Here is a 15,589-nt window from a genome sequence, read left to right as displayed (position 1 = left end):
ATGGCCTAAAATACCGAGAATTTAAATATTCCTCATCTTACATGATCAGGTGATTTTTATGGAGATGCATCTTTTAATTATCACACACACACACACACAGAGAAAACTTATTTGCATATCCTTTACCTTTTCTGCAAGAATATACGAGCAAAAATTTTTGAAATAAAAGTTAGAAAACTAAAATACTCATAAGTTCTAATTCAACATCATAATAATCCTAATAATAATAATACTAAGTGCACTTTTGATCTTAGAAAACTAAACGACAGCAGTATATGATGAATCAAGAAAATTAAGTACTAATCATTATCTGTTTTCGAAGAATAATAGTATAGACATAGAAATTAAATAGGTCTAGAGAAGATACATTTACTGCAACTTTACCGACTTAAAATTTAAGAAAAGAAGGCATTAAAGAAGTATAACGATGTACAATGGTACATTTCAAATAGCATTTCAGATACTATACATAATAAGGTCACCGGCTGGAAATGCCCCTCAAGTAAATGATAAAATGGCAGAAATACCAGAAAAAAACTATGAACTCTTCACAAGGCACCTTCCAAAGAATAGATGCGAATAGACAGCTGCATAAGCGAAAAATAGATGCGAAGGCCGAAGCCGCAGAACATCACAAGCTCCAGACCCTGCCATAACTTAGCACCACAGATCTTTGACAGGCTTCTCAGGGTAGTTACTGCCACCACAAACCAAGAAATCCTAGCCCTTTGTAACATTCTGTACAAGTAAATAGTGTCATCTTATCACCCCCCGGACATCCGAAAGGATTTGTCAGAAACTCAAGAAAAATTGTCTTCGATATCATCAGCGAGCAGCTCTTAGAATTAGTCATAAGGCGAACTCACAAACGACTAGGGCTCCACAGTTCTGAAATTCATCCTACTTGGAATCTATGCAAGTCTTTCGTTTCTAGAATACTCCATGGGTATATTGGGAAAGAGTGAACTTACTTCCCATCTGATTTGACCAATGAGTATTCCCCTCCAAATTCATTTCCTTTCCCGCAGGACGTGATAAACTTGGGAACTGTTCCCCAACAAGAAAAATTCCACTTTTTAAGCAGCAGTTGTATTATGCTGAGAATCCTACAACCAAATTAATGCACTTAAAACCACAATCCGTCAGCTGAGCTCCATGATAAAGCAATACAGGATGCAGATGGCCAAGCGTCACAACAACTCATCAAATCTGTACATAACTACGAGCAGGTTGCTTTGAAAGAGCTATACAACTCGGACCCATGTTCCACCACACATTGGGCAGCCATGTGCCCATCGGCTGATCCACCAAACTGCCCTCTCATTCTGATTACCAGTGGAGGTAGCACGTGGTAGATCAAAAGCTGATGTCTGCCGCAAGCATCTTATACACTGCATGATAACAATAGTCACTTCAGAATAAAAGAAAATATAATAATAACATTGAAATTTAGACCCAGTCTGAATACAGTTTTGAATTGATGGTTTGCTCTCATTTGTTTCCCGTATATTGGGTAGCGAGGCCTGGGTGGAATGGATTTTAAAGCTAAAATAACACAATATAGCAAGCTTTCCACCCCAAACAACTCGAACACCATAAATTAGGGGAAATTAATAAAGTCAATGATAACAAAGATTGAGAGTCAACTGTCTGAGATGATGACTGTACAAGCATTGCATCACAAAGAAAGCTCGTAACTGAATTTGTAACTATCACAAAATTAAACCACTGGACTGAGCAAATTAGACACTACATCAAATGTTTCATCAGTTTAACAGTTGAACTCTTGCTCAGAGGTGTAAAACTTTGTTTTAGTCATTATGTTTGGACTCTCTGGAAACATCTAAGACTACAGACTTAACAGTAAAATATTGATCTGAGGTTGCAAGGAAATCCCAAAAAAGGATGAAGTGACGTATAACTTTAGGAATGAAAGACATAGATGACAAAGAAAAAGTCCTACTAAATGTAGACAAACCTTGTACCAAACTCCTTCAAGTCCAGTTTTCCAAACAGCCGTTACAACATCCCTACGAGATCCCATTATACCAAGATACGCTCCAAGACCCACTGAAGTGTTTAACCCAAAAGCAGCATCCCTTTCAGACATCCTGCGCTTCCTTGGCCACAAGCCATGGGCTCCATAATAGACATCACAGTTTTCTGATGAGGTCCCATCATGTAAATCTGCTGAAGGGCTTAGCCTTACACTATCATTGACAGGACCAATATCCTCAGGATCAGACCATGGGCCACCAAACATGTTCTTCCGGTGCCATTCTTCAGCAGGAGGATGAAGTTCCAACTCACGCAGTAGCAAACCTGCAGCATCAGCACCTCTGGGACGTGGCATAAACTGCAAACAGCCGACAAAAACAATATGTGAGAGTACTTTAGATGTTTTTATTCCTGGAAATAGTTACATCAATGTTACATGACATGAGCTTAAATAACTAAGGTTTTTAGAAGTTTCTTGTATTTAAGATAATTATCAAATGAGGCAATTTTCTTGGATGTTCGCAACCACATTAGATATGGGCCATAAGGAACTGCCAAAGTTTCTTTGAAAAAAAAAGAGAGAGAGAGAGAGAGATGAAAAAATTTTCCATCTGCAGTAATGTGACAAGGCATTTATTTTATGAATGTTGGACAGTCAGCAAGAAGAATGAAAGCAGAATATAACAGCTTTCATCATTTTCAAAAACTGCTAAGAAATACCTGCATATGTGGACCAAGAGATGCCTCCACGACCTCTGGCAGAACAGTGTAGTTCCCATCAATGTAATGAAGCCGAACCTGAATGTTGCTACTCCCAACCTGAGAAACAGGTAATGGATGTGCTAGACCTGCTGTTCGCCTGCAGAGATCCATCAGTATGCGAAAAAGTACCCTCACCTGCAAGAGGCATCAAAATCAGTCCACACAGGGAAAGTAACAAATCTTTGCATTTCTTCACAGAGAAGATTAGGCCCTCCAAGATTACAGCTTTAGACATTCTTAACCCCCAAGTTATCTTTTGCATCTCACATTACTTCCATAAAGCCCAACAGTACATAACATACTCCAGAAGATACATGAAAACCACTTTAGAATCTTATCCCACATTCTGAATGAGCAAAAGAGGTGTATATGGTTAGAAAATTATGAGGCTGAAGTCAAAAAATGATCTTAGGACTAAATCAAGCAAACTCCAAGAGATGCCATCCAAGTAACAACTTAATTCCCCAACTTGCCTGTATTCATTACAAACAAATTCTTAATTTAACTTCTCCAAGGTTCAAATTAATAGTTCTACAAAAGATGTGAGGAGATGGTGTGTATCAACTTTAAGACAAAAGCAGGTCTGAAGCATACCACTCAACTAAGACTCCTCTATTTCTTAATCATAACAGAAACAAAACCAGGCAATAAATGGCAAGGCCAATTATAGGTCTTCATTTGTTTCAGTAAAAGAATTGAATGTCTTTACCTCCTCAAATGTATATCCTTGACCCGCATTGCCAGAACCCAGCCTTGACCGGCTGGATGGAACTTCTTCTGGTCCTTTTGCTGCTGCAGCCAACTGGCCAGCTCGTGGACCCTGTGCTTCTTCTCCTCTAATCATCGCTGACCCTGGTTTCGCAGGGACAGAGTTGGATTCTTCTACTCTGCCTGAATTATTAGGCTGAGGTTTTTGTGCAGCTGCATCAGCATTTCTTTGAGAACTGCCATACAAACGTGGTACTTGTGTTCGCCAAAACAAAAAGCAGAAAAGCAAAAGTTGACACAATCGGTGAAGGAAATGGCAGTCTCCAATAAGCCTAACAGCTGGTGTTCCTGGGAAAGTGCCTGTGTTTATACTTATAGGCATAAAACTTGAAGGGCCACTTATGGGATTTGGGGCTGAATTTGGTACTGTATCAGCAGTACTACTAATCTTTGCAATGGCTCCTTGAACCCAAGCTTGCATCTGGGTACTGCCAGTGGAACTAGCAGTGCCACCCTGAGCTCCTGGACATGGAAATTCAACATATGCAGATGGGATGCCTAAGATACTCATCCAACAGGTATCACATAAGGAAATATAATAGGAGAAACAAGAGGGAAAATTTTTTGGAACCGAAGAAGAAAAATTCTCTCACCCTGAGTCACAGTAGGAGAAGCAGAACTTTGGGTGGGACTAGTTACCATATTCCGGCTCCCTCCAGTGCCAGCAGTAACAGCATGACTTGCCAATGTACGGCAGAAACTAGCATAACGCCGCAACCGCGTGATGAAGTGGGATGCAAGATCAAGTACTGCATCCACATAAGCCTACATGGATATCGTTCAGGTGATTAGGGAAAAGCTTCGGGATAACCATACTGTCATTGAACTGCAAAATGTGTCATGCAAACCTGGATGATTGGGACGAGTGCTGGTTCAACAGCCATTGCCTCAGGATCTAAAACAGATAACGCCTCACCAGATGCATGCCACGGTTCAGATAGCAAAGCTGAAGGATTTACTAAAGCCGATTCAATACCTTTGCCAAGCATATCTAGCAACAACCTTGCTTGCATGTCAAGTACCATTGCCCTGACTTCTTGTGCATTTGTACCTTCTAGAAGCCTACATTTGATCCTGTCTAGACTCTGCATCAATCAAATCAGATTTACTTCAAAGATAGGGATCCTGGAAATTTAACATCACATTTCAAATTTAATAAATCATTTAAAGTGTGTTTCATGCATATGTAGAAAGATATGACTTTCTGGATATCATTAAAGACATTTAGGATTAAGTGATCATCTTTTGTCCAAAAAAGCATGCAAAGAGCACGTTACTGAAATACACAGAATAGGAAAATACTTTAGCTGAATATAACATGCACCAGTATCAAAATTATGAAACATACAGGTCCATATTGCTGTCGGTGGTGAGTGGAAGGAAGAGAGTGGAAATCAGCATCCAACACAGCAATAACACTGTTCAATGACACTGCAGCAGAGAAAAAAGTTATTACCAAAAGAGGCGCTAATAAATGGTACAGAGAACCAAGTTACAAAATCTAGAAAGAGAAACACAGAGAGACAAATGTTCATTGGCTCGAGCTCGAACAATGGCTTCCAGTCATCTCCATAATCTCTCTTTTGCTTTCCAGCTTTTAACATTTTCAAATAAGTGGTATATACTAGATCTCTCTGATCTTTGTTTGCCTAGACAAACTAATAAAATATCTTTACACAATACCAGTGCAATCTGAAACACCAAAAAAACAAAGGGAATCTCTCATTGTATGCTTGAAGTTTCATGGATCTTTCATCTGAAAATAACAAACCAAGCCCCCCCCCCCAAAAAAAAACCAAAAAAAATCATATCCTATCAATTTGAATACAAGGAAAGAAACACTTCCCTTCTACTAATTCCAATTTCCGCCACCTAAATAGCAACTCCTCATCTTTCATTTTAAGTTGTAGATAAGAGCATCTTAATAATACACCACCAAAGCATGTTAATCATACATCATCATGGGGGACCCGCTTGGCTCAATTTTTAACAATTTAAGGAAACATATAGAGTTAAATTACTGTATCAAGAGACCAACAATAAACAGGGTATCCTTATTTGATTCAACAAAATATAGCCAACATATAAGAACAGCAAGTCTGCAGTTCAAAAGAAAATAAAGCATCCAAATCAGTCTGTTTGCAATTCCCATCAGGATGTTACACCATGATCTGATGCAATACAATCTCAGCAATAAAATTTTGCATTAGAGACGCATAAAGTTTTGTCTTAGCTCATCTCTGTCAGTAGCCAAGTCTTCAAAATTTGCAAAGTTAGCTTTAAAACAGCATAAAGAATTCACATGCTAGGCATGCTGAAAAATTATTACCAATTCCATCCTCAGCTGCACTTTGAGTGCAGCCTACAGCATCCCACCAGTCAACCCCCACTAAAAGACTCCACCAAAATCTGCCAAGATAAGAGATGTCATGGCTTATTGATTAAGGATGAAACTATTCAGCAAAAAAATTCTAAGTTAACTCCCAAAGACACAGATCATTCAAATGAAACTAGTCATGCTTCTGAGTTCAAAGGTAGCCTTTGTTAATATTACCACATGAGATCATAAAATAAACATGATGGTCAATTTGATGGTAGCACTTCATATGTACTTTTAAGTGTTCCCAAGTCCGACATTTAGGTGCTCCGTACTTGTAGGATCGCAAGTAAACATATACTGATTTTCATATGAGGAAAAGGTTCATGGTATCCATGTCATGAGTTACATTTTATTGTGATAAACTGATGAAGATTTATTGATTGTTGGTGGTCTCTGATTTTTGCATAATATGCTTAAAACTGCAAACCTAGTGGATAATATCAATCTGGAAAACGTGAATTGAGTTTACTTTGGCTTTTTAACCATTTTCAGCATTTGTATATGCAGTGGAGGACAACAGGAGTTTGTGTATCAGTTGTTCTAGAAGGCGTACTATGGAAGGGACCTCATCTTTGAAAAGCCTCAGTATATCACACAACAGTCAATCATTTTCTTGTCACCCATCGTCTTCGAAATCCCATTCAGGAGCTTCAACCATGTCTGATACCGACCCTTGGTTGAAAATGAGGATTGATTCTTCCATGTCTGGGCAATGTAGTGGAACATCTGGAGATTTTACTAATGGGACTATATCGAAAGGTTTTGGAGTGAGTTTTGGTAGAGGTAATGATCACAAGGTCTCAAACGCCACCAAGTTCGAACCTATGGAGGACAGCCAGGACCCTTTCGCTTTTGATGAGGATGACTTTGAACCATCTAAATGGGACTTATTATCTGGGAGGGAAAAAGTATCTCAAGTTCACAATAGCAGGACTAAGCCTTATCAGCCTGAAAGTGAAAGTCAATCTCTTCTATTGTTGGGCCAAGAAGATTCTCATCTGGATAATCAACATTCCTCTGAGGTATCTTGTTCTTCTGGTGTTACAGATGAAAAGTCCAACCTTCTGGCAGATTGTCTTCTTTCATCTGTAAAGGTAGTTTGTTCACTTTCTCATTTATTGTTTCTTTTTCATAAACAGTTAGAGAAAGTAAGATCTGAAACCTTTTATGGTAACTTTGGGGTTGTTGATTAGATTTGATAACTGTATGCTCCCATGTTTACTGTAATCAAAGAAGCATTTTACATCACTCAGAAATAAGACACCTATTCTTGCATTTTTTTCATTCTTTTTGTGTTTTTTGAAAGTTGTCCTTATGTGATTATGTTGCGATTTCATTTATATACCCGCCATTATTTAGAGAACTCTTTTTCTGGGTATTTAATGTTGCTTATAAGTTTCTGACAGTCAATCCATATGGTCCCTGTCAATGGTTTATGTTTGATTCTAATTTATGTTATCATTTGGCAGGTCCTGATGAACTTAACAAATGACAACCCTATGGGCTGTCGGCAAATTGCAGCCTGCGGAGGACTGGAAATTATGTCTACATTGATTGCTAGCCATTTTCCAAACTTTCGTACCTACCTTCCTTGCTCTGGCAGTTCAAGAGAAAATGGTGTGTCATCAAGATCAAGTGCAGTGGTTGACCACCAAAATGACAGACATCTAACTGATGAAGAGCTAGATCTGCTAGTTGCCATTCTGGGATTACTAGTGAACTTGGTAGAGAAGGATGGCCTTAATAGGTGTGTGGTTTCATTCTTGGTTCTAGTCACCTTTCTTGTTGCTAAGTTCTTCAAACTGTACTTTCACAGATAAGAAGTGCCCTTTCTGTAATATGCTTTTAACTTTTCAAAGAATACTAGAAGCTTTTTTCAAGATTAAATTGGTACTCCATGTAAAGAGTTCTTAACTTGAGGTTTCCTATGGAAAGACTTAGATCAACATGGTTGTTGATCTAATGCTGCTTATTATGGTAATGATAGACAAACAATCTTCTTGTCTGTATTCCTTCATCCTGATAATCAATGATGCAAGTGTAGCAGATATTGTCTAACATTACTTTCCTTCTCATCTTACCCTCTCTCTATCCATTCTGGTGACATAAACCATTGGAAATTTATGTAATTATAATAAGACAAAGAAATAGACTAGCTGCTTTCTATTCCTCTGTGGTTGATCAGAAAACCACATCAGAGCGAAATATGCCTCCGTGCTTGATTTCTTTCTTGGTATTGGATTTTTGGTTCGATTGCATATTAGCTTTGAGTAATGTCACATCTATTGCGTATTTTGACTTCTTTGCCTGCTATTCCTCTTCTGGTCTCCAACTTGACCATCTTCACTTCGAATGATTTGAGAGTATATCTTCGCTCACAGATATTGATATTCTTCGCATGGATTAATTCTGTTCATTTTTCCAATGTAGATCACGCCTTGCTGCAACTCGAGTTTCACTGACTAATTTGGAAGGTTTAGAAAAAGAAAGTTCTACAGACCTAATTCCACTGCTGTGTTCAATTTTCTTGGCCAACCAAGGGGCGGGTGAGGCTGCAGGTGAAGGAAGACAACTGTCATGGGTGAGTAAACTTGTATCATTCTACTATTAGTTTCACCATTGCTTTCAATGGTTGCTCTATGCATTAGATGTTTGGAGCTGAAGCAAAGCAACTTCAATCTGTGTCCCTTAAATTGAAAGAATCAACTTTGTAAGCTTTGATAGCTATGGTTGTAATTAAATTTCTGAGAGTTTTTGGGCTTTAGATTTTATTGAGAAGAAGATCAGTTTGGATGTTTGTTTTTGGTGGTGTTTTTAGATTTTTTTAAAAAAATGCTGTAGCAGTTTTTTGGCTAAATGCTATTGCAAGAGAAAAAGGTGGTTGAACGACGTGTTTGGGGTTCTCTAAAAAGTTGTTCTTTGAAAACAGCTCCTCTTGAGTGGGCTCAAGTCTCTGCAAGTTTTTAGCCTTCTAAGATAGCTTGAACTATAGTGCCTCCTGCAAATTGACTTGGCCAATATTCCATCATAAAAGGAATTGAAAGGGAAACTGGATTATTGGAAGTCAGCATACTTGATTGTACTTGAGAAATCAACATAGTTCTTTTAAGCACTTATTTGAAGCTTTTATCTTGCATATATTGCTGGGTTCAACGTGATAAGCAGCTTTATATAATCTTGTTTCAGGATTTGTATTCCAAATAAATTTTGACTCTTACTGGAACTCAACATATTTGAATACACTACAGAAATTAAAGTTGTTCTTTTAACTTTTAATCTCTTATCTGAAGCTTTGCTCTTGCATATATAGCTGAGCTTGATTTGATAAGCAAATTTGTGTAATCTTGTTTCATGATATGTACTCCTGATAAATATCAGCTTTTGACTATTAGATTCATGTAGAAAGTTAAAATGTTTTTATGACTAGAATATGCATCATCAACACATCACAATGTTTATGGGCCCAAGAGACGTCAATCAGAGAAAAGAAACGGGATGTTGGAACTAAATATGTAGGATATCTGCTGGATTTAATTTGGTTGGTGTCACTCCTTTGTACAAGCCCCTTCTATAACTGAGCTTAATGTTTTAGTCTTGATTGTTGATCAAGTCGATTTCTCTGCGGGGAAAACAGCTTTGACTGGTTAGATGCAGAAGACAATGTGGCAATGAGAGAAATAATAAGTTTGATAGTGAAGGAGAGTGACACCAAAATCTTACTGAAAGAACTTTTTGGAGTTTCAGTCTGCATCATGCATGACCAGCCTCTTGCTGTCCGTATGCTTTCCTGCTTCCGGCATTACTGATATGTCTCAATATGAAGAAGAGTTGGTGAATGAATTTTGGTGGTATAATTGCTGGTTTTCTTGGAGAAATTATAATACTACGGTGTTGCTTTTCTTTAATGATAACTTTTCAAGGAAGTGTTTTGGCAATATAGGTACAAAGTTGATCCTCAATGAAATTACGGTCAAACATTAGTTGAATCCTAGAGGAGCCAGATGTGGTATTGGAGTTTTCATCTGCTATTATAGTTGCTTCCTTGTGTCGATAGCGGCTACATATTTCATGATCTGAAAGCCGGTGCATAATGAATTTTATTTATACAAAATCTAAGCAAAGATTTTTTATTGATCTGCAGGATGATGAAGATGCTCTATTGCAGGAAGAAAAAGAAGCTGAGAAAATGATTCTAGAAGCTTATGCAGCTCTTCTTCTTGCATTTCTTTCCACTGAAAGGTTGGTATCCTTTCTGGAAATGTTACTTGCAGGATAGCTTTTCTTCACGCTTTCTCACAACACGCCTCTTTTGACTCTCAGTAGGAGGATACGCAGTACGATTGCTGAATGTCTTCCTGATCACAACCTTGCAGTACTTGTCCCTGTGTTGGAGAGATTTGTGGTACGCCATTTTTAGTGAAATTCAAGGAATTGATTTGCCTTAAATTTGACTGGCCAAATTGTATAGGTTATCAACATAATTGTTTTTGTTCCTCCAGGAATTTCATTTGTCACTGGACATGATCTCGCCAGAAACTCATTCAACAGTGCTGGAAGTAATTGAATCTTGTAGGATCCCTTGAGATTCCGGAAGGTTCACATCTGTATAGTTTTAGTCTTCCCTCAGCTCTAGCGATTGTATACATGTACTTGGGAGATCAGATTGATGGGCTCTTTACTTACTAGTCATAGGCATAGATGTAGGCTGAGCTGACTACTTAAGCTTGTACCATTTTTTTTCCCCATTCTATTTTTGGTACAATTTTTGTCTTCATTTTTTTTTTCTATGGTCCCTCCACCATTTGTGGTGTATACAAAATGGATAGACACACAGCTTTCTCCTGTTGGCGGGCTATCTGCAGTCTCATTCTTTGTAATGGCTTTTCTCTCTGTCCCCTGAATTCTCTCTCTCTCTCTCTCTCTCTCTCTCTCTCACACGCGCGCGCATGCATGCACGCACTGGCACTCGCACAAGAGTTTTTTCTGTTTCTCCTTTTCCGGGTTGCTTGCCAACGCTTTTGTCAATATTGATGTTCACTGGTATTAACGGATTATTGTAGGCCGAAGGATTCTTTTGTAGATTGTCATGAGCGTTGATGAAATCGACTTTGTTTATGAGACTCTTTTTGTAGGCCAACTAAATTTATACGGGCAAATTAAAATTTTAAAGGAAAGCAAAGCAACATTGCAACGCAACTTGAAGTCATCCCTCCTGATCCAGCATTATATTTCAGTACAAGGACCAAATCTGTGTTCTAACAAAAGGTAGTACAAGGACCAATCTAGAATTTGGCATATTGCTAACTGGTTGAACTGCCAGTAGGGCTACAAACGAATCGAGCCGCTCGCGAGCAGTTCGAGCTTGAGCTCAAAATATTAAACTCATTTTTTTATATATATTAAACTCAAAATATTAAACTCGAGTATATATATATAATATTTTTTTATTTTTTTATTTTAAGTATATATATATTTTTTATTTTCTTATTTTAATAGTAAAATTACATATATATCCTTAATATTTTATTATTTATTAAGAAAAAAATATTATTTTATTTATTTTTTAAAAATAAAATAATTTTTTTAATTTTTTTCGAGCTTGAGCTCGAGCTTTAAATTGCCGGCTCGTCAAGCTCAAACTTGAGTTTGAGTTTGATAAAATTTAGTCGAGACTCTACTCGATTAATCCAAAACTCAACTCGACTCGTTTGCAGCCTTAACTACGAGTTTGCTTTTTCAGCAAAAAGATGGCAGTTGTGATCCATCGACTAAATATGTTTCCAGCCATTGGGCTTTGGTCAAATAGTTAGAAAGAGACCCTTAAGCTCTTCCGTGCGGTAGAGTGAAGGTTCAAATTGCATCATACAAGAAGTACAGTGCATCTTGTTTTTAAAAAATTTAGAGAGCGTAGCAGTGCATTTATTTGATCCAGTGGTTCGTCTTCTAATTTTTTTAAAAAGAAAAGCTAAATATGTTATGTACCTTCAAGTGAACGCGTACTTCACGAAAAGAAGCATCTCCAACTTTTGGATTGGATCCTCAATTAAATAGTACTATTTAAAATTGTTTATAGTAACTGTTTTGGGGTGGGTCCATATGGTTCAGCCGTCTGCGCGCGTGGTGGCGACAAGCGTCATCCAACCATTGACGAATTTGGCTGTTTTGTTCTTATACTGCTACTACGGGGTGTTGGACTGTCGGGAAGAATAACAACGGTATACATGATTGTTCTTTGTTGAAAATTCGGGTCAATGAAATGTATTTTGCCTCCGGTCTTGGCTGTATGCCAAGCCAGGTACCCGCGAGTTCATTTCAGACGCCAAATAACTAATGTTTGACAGTAACAAATAAACTGAATACTCCCTGCGTCGCATTTTTGGCTGTGTTATTCTTATTTTTTGTCTGTTCTAAATTATAGTTTATTTTTTAATTAAAAATATAGTTAATATATAATTTTACTAAAGTATTCTTGCCTAATATATTTTATTATCAATGAGTATAACATGTCTTATTCAGTATGGACTTGTAATCTTGGTCGCGTAGAAATTGTATTCAGTTCTTGAACATATTCTATTATATTTCAAATTATTGTTAAACAGATATTACATTTTAATTTTGTTGATTCAATTTTTTCACCTTTATTTTTTTATTTTTTTTAATAATGTCAGCACGCACGGATATTCACGCTAGTGGACTTGTAATCTTGGGCGCGTAGAAATTGTAATCTATATTGCCACCAAACGAGTCAAAGTCCATTGGTTCTTTTGTTTGGAACCGCCCTCCGGTACTCGCACTCGCACTCGCACACGCACACGCACAAAATTCCCAGTCTTATCATTTGAAGCTGTCAACTGTGCCTTTCTTTATCTCTCCAACGTGGAGCACCGGCTTATGATCATGATTTCATTTTCAAACAAAATATATATATATATATATATATATATATATATATATATATATATATAGCCTGTACCACATTTTCGTAGCTAATTAACAGCTGGAATACTTGTCCTTATAATTAAGGGCTTTAAATTAATTATTCGCAAAGAGAAAGGGAAAAGTAGTCCATCTCTTTCACCAAATGACACCAAAGTTACTCTTAAGCCTCTTTCCTATCTATGAGAATATAAGAGACAGATGCAGCAAAGATATCCCATGTCTCGCTATTCAGGTCACGCTCATTATCATCTTCCTTATACTTGGTGTAGGTTATCACCGGATAGTCTGCACCCCCTGGATAAGTACGATAGCCCCCGCCGCATCTTTGGAGCAGATACAGCTGCAGCTCTACATAATTGCTAAACATGCTAATATCTATCTTTTCTACCTTGAATTTTGTTCCACGTTCGTAGGGTTTTGCTTTTCGATATTGAAGAACAACACAACTTCGAGGACCTTTCTTTGGCCTTCTTCGATCAGCCATCCTACAGAAAATCCAAGGTTTAAGATTCATTGATAGAGCTACCAATGCACCCCCTTCCCATTCATTTTCACCGACATATACATAACACAAACCAGTGGCCAATTCATATGAGTGCCGGCTTTTGCATGAAGCTGCACCTAATCTTGCATGTACATAACTACCAATGATTATACTACTAACTTATTTCAAAAACTGAACCTTTACAACGTGGAGTTAGCCAAAACAATCAGGAAAGACAAATTTTTGCACCATGAAGGGTTGATGATACTTTAGATAGAACTGAGGAAAATTAATGCTCCTGAGAAATTTCCCGCAAAAGAATGGAAAATCACATAAAAGAAACTACTATATGTACTGAAAATGCGACCTTTTGTTGTCTATTTTAAGATTTTTGCCCTTGAAAGTTTCTTCCTCTTTCTGCTACAGATGCAAGAGACCAAAACTACAAGGTATATCAGCAAAATGGGACTAGCCCAGCTAAGCAGCTCCCGCCGCATCACCCATATCATATCAAACTCTCTTACTGTTAGATTTGGAACTGCAGTTTTTCTGATTTTTACATCCATCAAGCTGCAGGAACTGAAGCAGTTACCGGGATTCTATGATGTCAACATACCGATTCTCACTCAAAAGCATCAAAACTAGGGTATATTCAGCTCTCTTTTGCAGACATTTCCAATCCTCCATGGACTTCATAATGCATAGAACTATATCTGTGAGTCCGAATAACGACCCATGGTGCAGTGTGTAACTTTAGGTAAGAACAAAAAGAAAGACTGAAAAGATGCTGATAAACTTTAAAATTTGCCAAGGCTATGACTACCATTATCTGTTAATTACCATGCCGGGTGTCATTTTCCGTACTGACCTAAGCCATTCCGGCTATGACTCGTCCCGTCCGAGACAACTCAGACTCGGACGAGTTAGCGAACTAGCCGGGTGTGCTAAGTAATACAGCGTGCAGATCTGTAAATGCCCAAGAACGATGGCAGTTTGTAATGAGATGGATTCCCAGATGAAATGCAGCAAAACTCGACGTATGAGCAGAAAGTCAGGAGGAAAAACTAGAGGTTTTCTTTTGTTCTCTGAACCTGATGACTCCGGATGGAAAGTACATGGACTTTACGCATCCTCACTTTCTTAGCTAGCTAGTTGTTACGAGAAAAGTGAGGATATTATTATTAAAGAAAAGAAGAACTTGCAGTAGCAGTATGAGATTACCGGAACAAAGCAATCGTGGAAGTATCTCTACAGGAGGCCCTGGCCAGTCGCTATGGGTATGCAGACCTGCAAATATAGTTAGAACGCACAAGTGTTATGGAAGTTCCATGGAATTCATGAGGAATATGGGCAGGGGAGAGTCGTGAATAGGAGTTGGTGGAGGAGAAGTGTATTATACCGAAAGATACTTGGGAAATCTTACTTAGCTGAGGCAGAGAGACCGTGATGGTAGAGAGTTTAGAGAGAATTAATTAAGACACTGGCGCAGGGCGGGTTATAAAGCTAGAGAAGAAAAAGAATCTGGTGAGGCCCGGTCCATGGGAGGGTCGTGAACCGGCGGGGCGGGAAAGGCAGCGTCTTGTCTACTACCAAGTACCAACCCCGTCTTCGTCACTATTTTTTTTTTTTTGAAATGTTTTAATGCACGCGCGCAGTGTGTGGTAGATCTTTGTTGTTTTGTATTTTTATTTATTTTTTTCGCCCTTTTGAAAAATACCATCCAAGCCATTCCGGCTGTGCCGGGTGTCATTTTTCGTACTGGCGTAGAGGATTGTGTAGGTGGGTACACGTGTCCTTCTCATGGGTCAAAACAGATCTTTTCCAAAGCCCAATTAATGGTTATTCAATTCCAGAATAGTTTGTTTATTTACAATTCGTGAAGGGGAACGAAATGGAAAAGGGGTACTTTGGGGTGGATGACATGACACAAATCTTTACTTTATTATGATCCCTAGCTACTAACGTAAGCTGCCACATCCAATGTTGTCGTTTGGGGGGGTGGGGTGTTTGGTTTTTATAAATGATTATCCTCATCTGCTGTGACAAATTGTAATATATTCTTCTTGTTTAAATTTTGCTTGCTTTAGGTTATATATATATATATACACATATACATATATATATATATATATATGTTGAAAGTAGTAGAAGCAGCCGTGATGAAGAAGAAAAGTGGCAATCTTTGGAGTCAGCAGTGAGAAAGTACAAGATAACGAAATGATAGATAGTGGTCCTAAACGGCCGCCTGGTGGGAGGAT

At 38.1% G+C, this 15,589-nt stretch overlaps 2 protein-coding genes across 2 annotated transcripts; one reads left to right on the top strand and one right to left on the bottom strand.

Annotated features, from left to right (window-relative positions):
- Positions 1 to 368: 368 nt before the first annotated feature.
- LOC140004599 (mediator of RNA polymerase II transcription subunit 16-like) lies at positions 369 to 5,963 on the bottom strand (the record flags this gene model as incomplete). The annotated part of the gene is made up of 8 exons (XM_072076746.1): positions 369 to 1,391; positions 1,979 to 2,356; positions 2,719 to 2,895; positions 3,470 to 3,990; positions 4,122 to 4,293; positions 4,377 to 4,613; positions 4,877 to 4,959; positions 5,858 to 5,963. Coding segments are annotated over 8 exons (1,821 nt in total), but the record flags the coding sequence as incomplete, so codon positions are not given.
- Positions 5,964 to 6,031: 68 nt separating this feature from the next.
- LOC113723895 (wings apart-like protein 2) lies at positions 6,032 to 10,785 on the top strand. Its single transcript, XM_072074357.1, has 7 exons — positions 6,032 to 6,062; positions 6,416 to 7,002; positions 7,378 to 7,655; positions 8,339 to 8,489; positions 10,050 to 10,147; positions 10,229 to 10,310; positions 10,408 to 10,785. Exons 2-7 carry the CDS (start codon positions 6,463 to 6,465, stop codon positions 10,489 to 10,491), a joined length of 1,233 nt encoding a protein of 410 aa, XP_071930458.1. The 5' UTR covers positions 6,032 to 6,062; positions 6,416 to 6,462; the 3' UTR covers positions 10,492 to 10,785.
- The last annotated feature ends 4,804 nt before the right edge of the window (positions 10,786 to 15,589 follow it).

Source organism: Coffea arabica, chromosome 2c (assembly GCF_036785885.1).
Source record: "Coffea arabica cultivar ET-39 chromosome 2c, Coffea Arabica ET-39 HiFi, whole genome shotgun sequence".
Classification (NCBI taxonomy): Eukaryota; Viridiplantae; Streptophyta; class Magnoliopsida; order Gentianales; family Rubiaceae; genus Coffea; species Coffea arabica.
The sequence above is the reverse complement of the archived record's forward strand: the minus strand, read 5'-3'. Positions and strand labels throughout refer to the sequence as shown.

What these genes read in the sequence shown, in the direction of transcription:
- LOC113723895 (XM_072074357.1), top strand. Translation starts at nt 6,463, where the DNA reads ATGGAAGGGACCTCATCTTTGAAAAGCCTCAGTATATCACACAACAGT. An exon ending in GAGAAGGATGGCCTTAATAG is followed by an intron (nt 7,656 to 8,338) that starts GTGTGTGGTTTC and finishes TTTCCAATGTAG; the next exon opens with ATCACGCCTTGCTGCAACTC. An exon ending in GCATTTCTTTCCACTGAAAG is followed by an intron (nt 10,148 to 10,228) that starts GTTGGTATCCTT and finishes TTTGACTCTCAG; the next exon opens with TAGGAGGATACGCAGTACGA.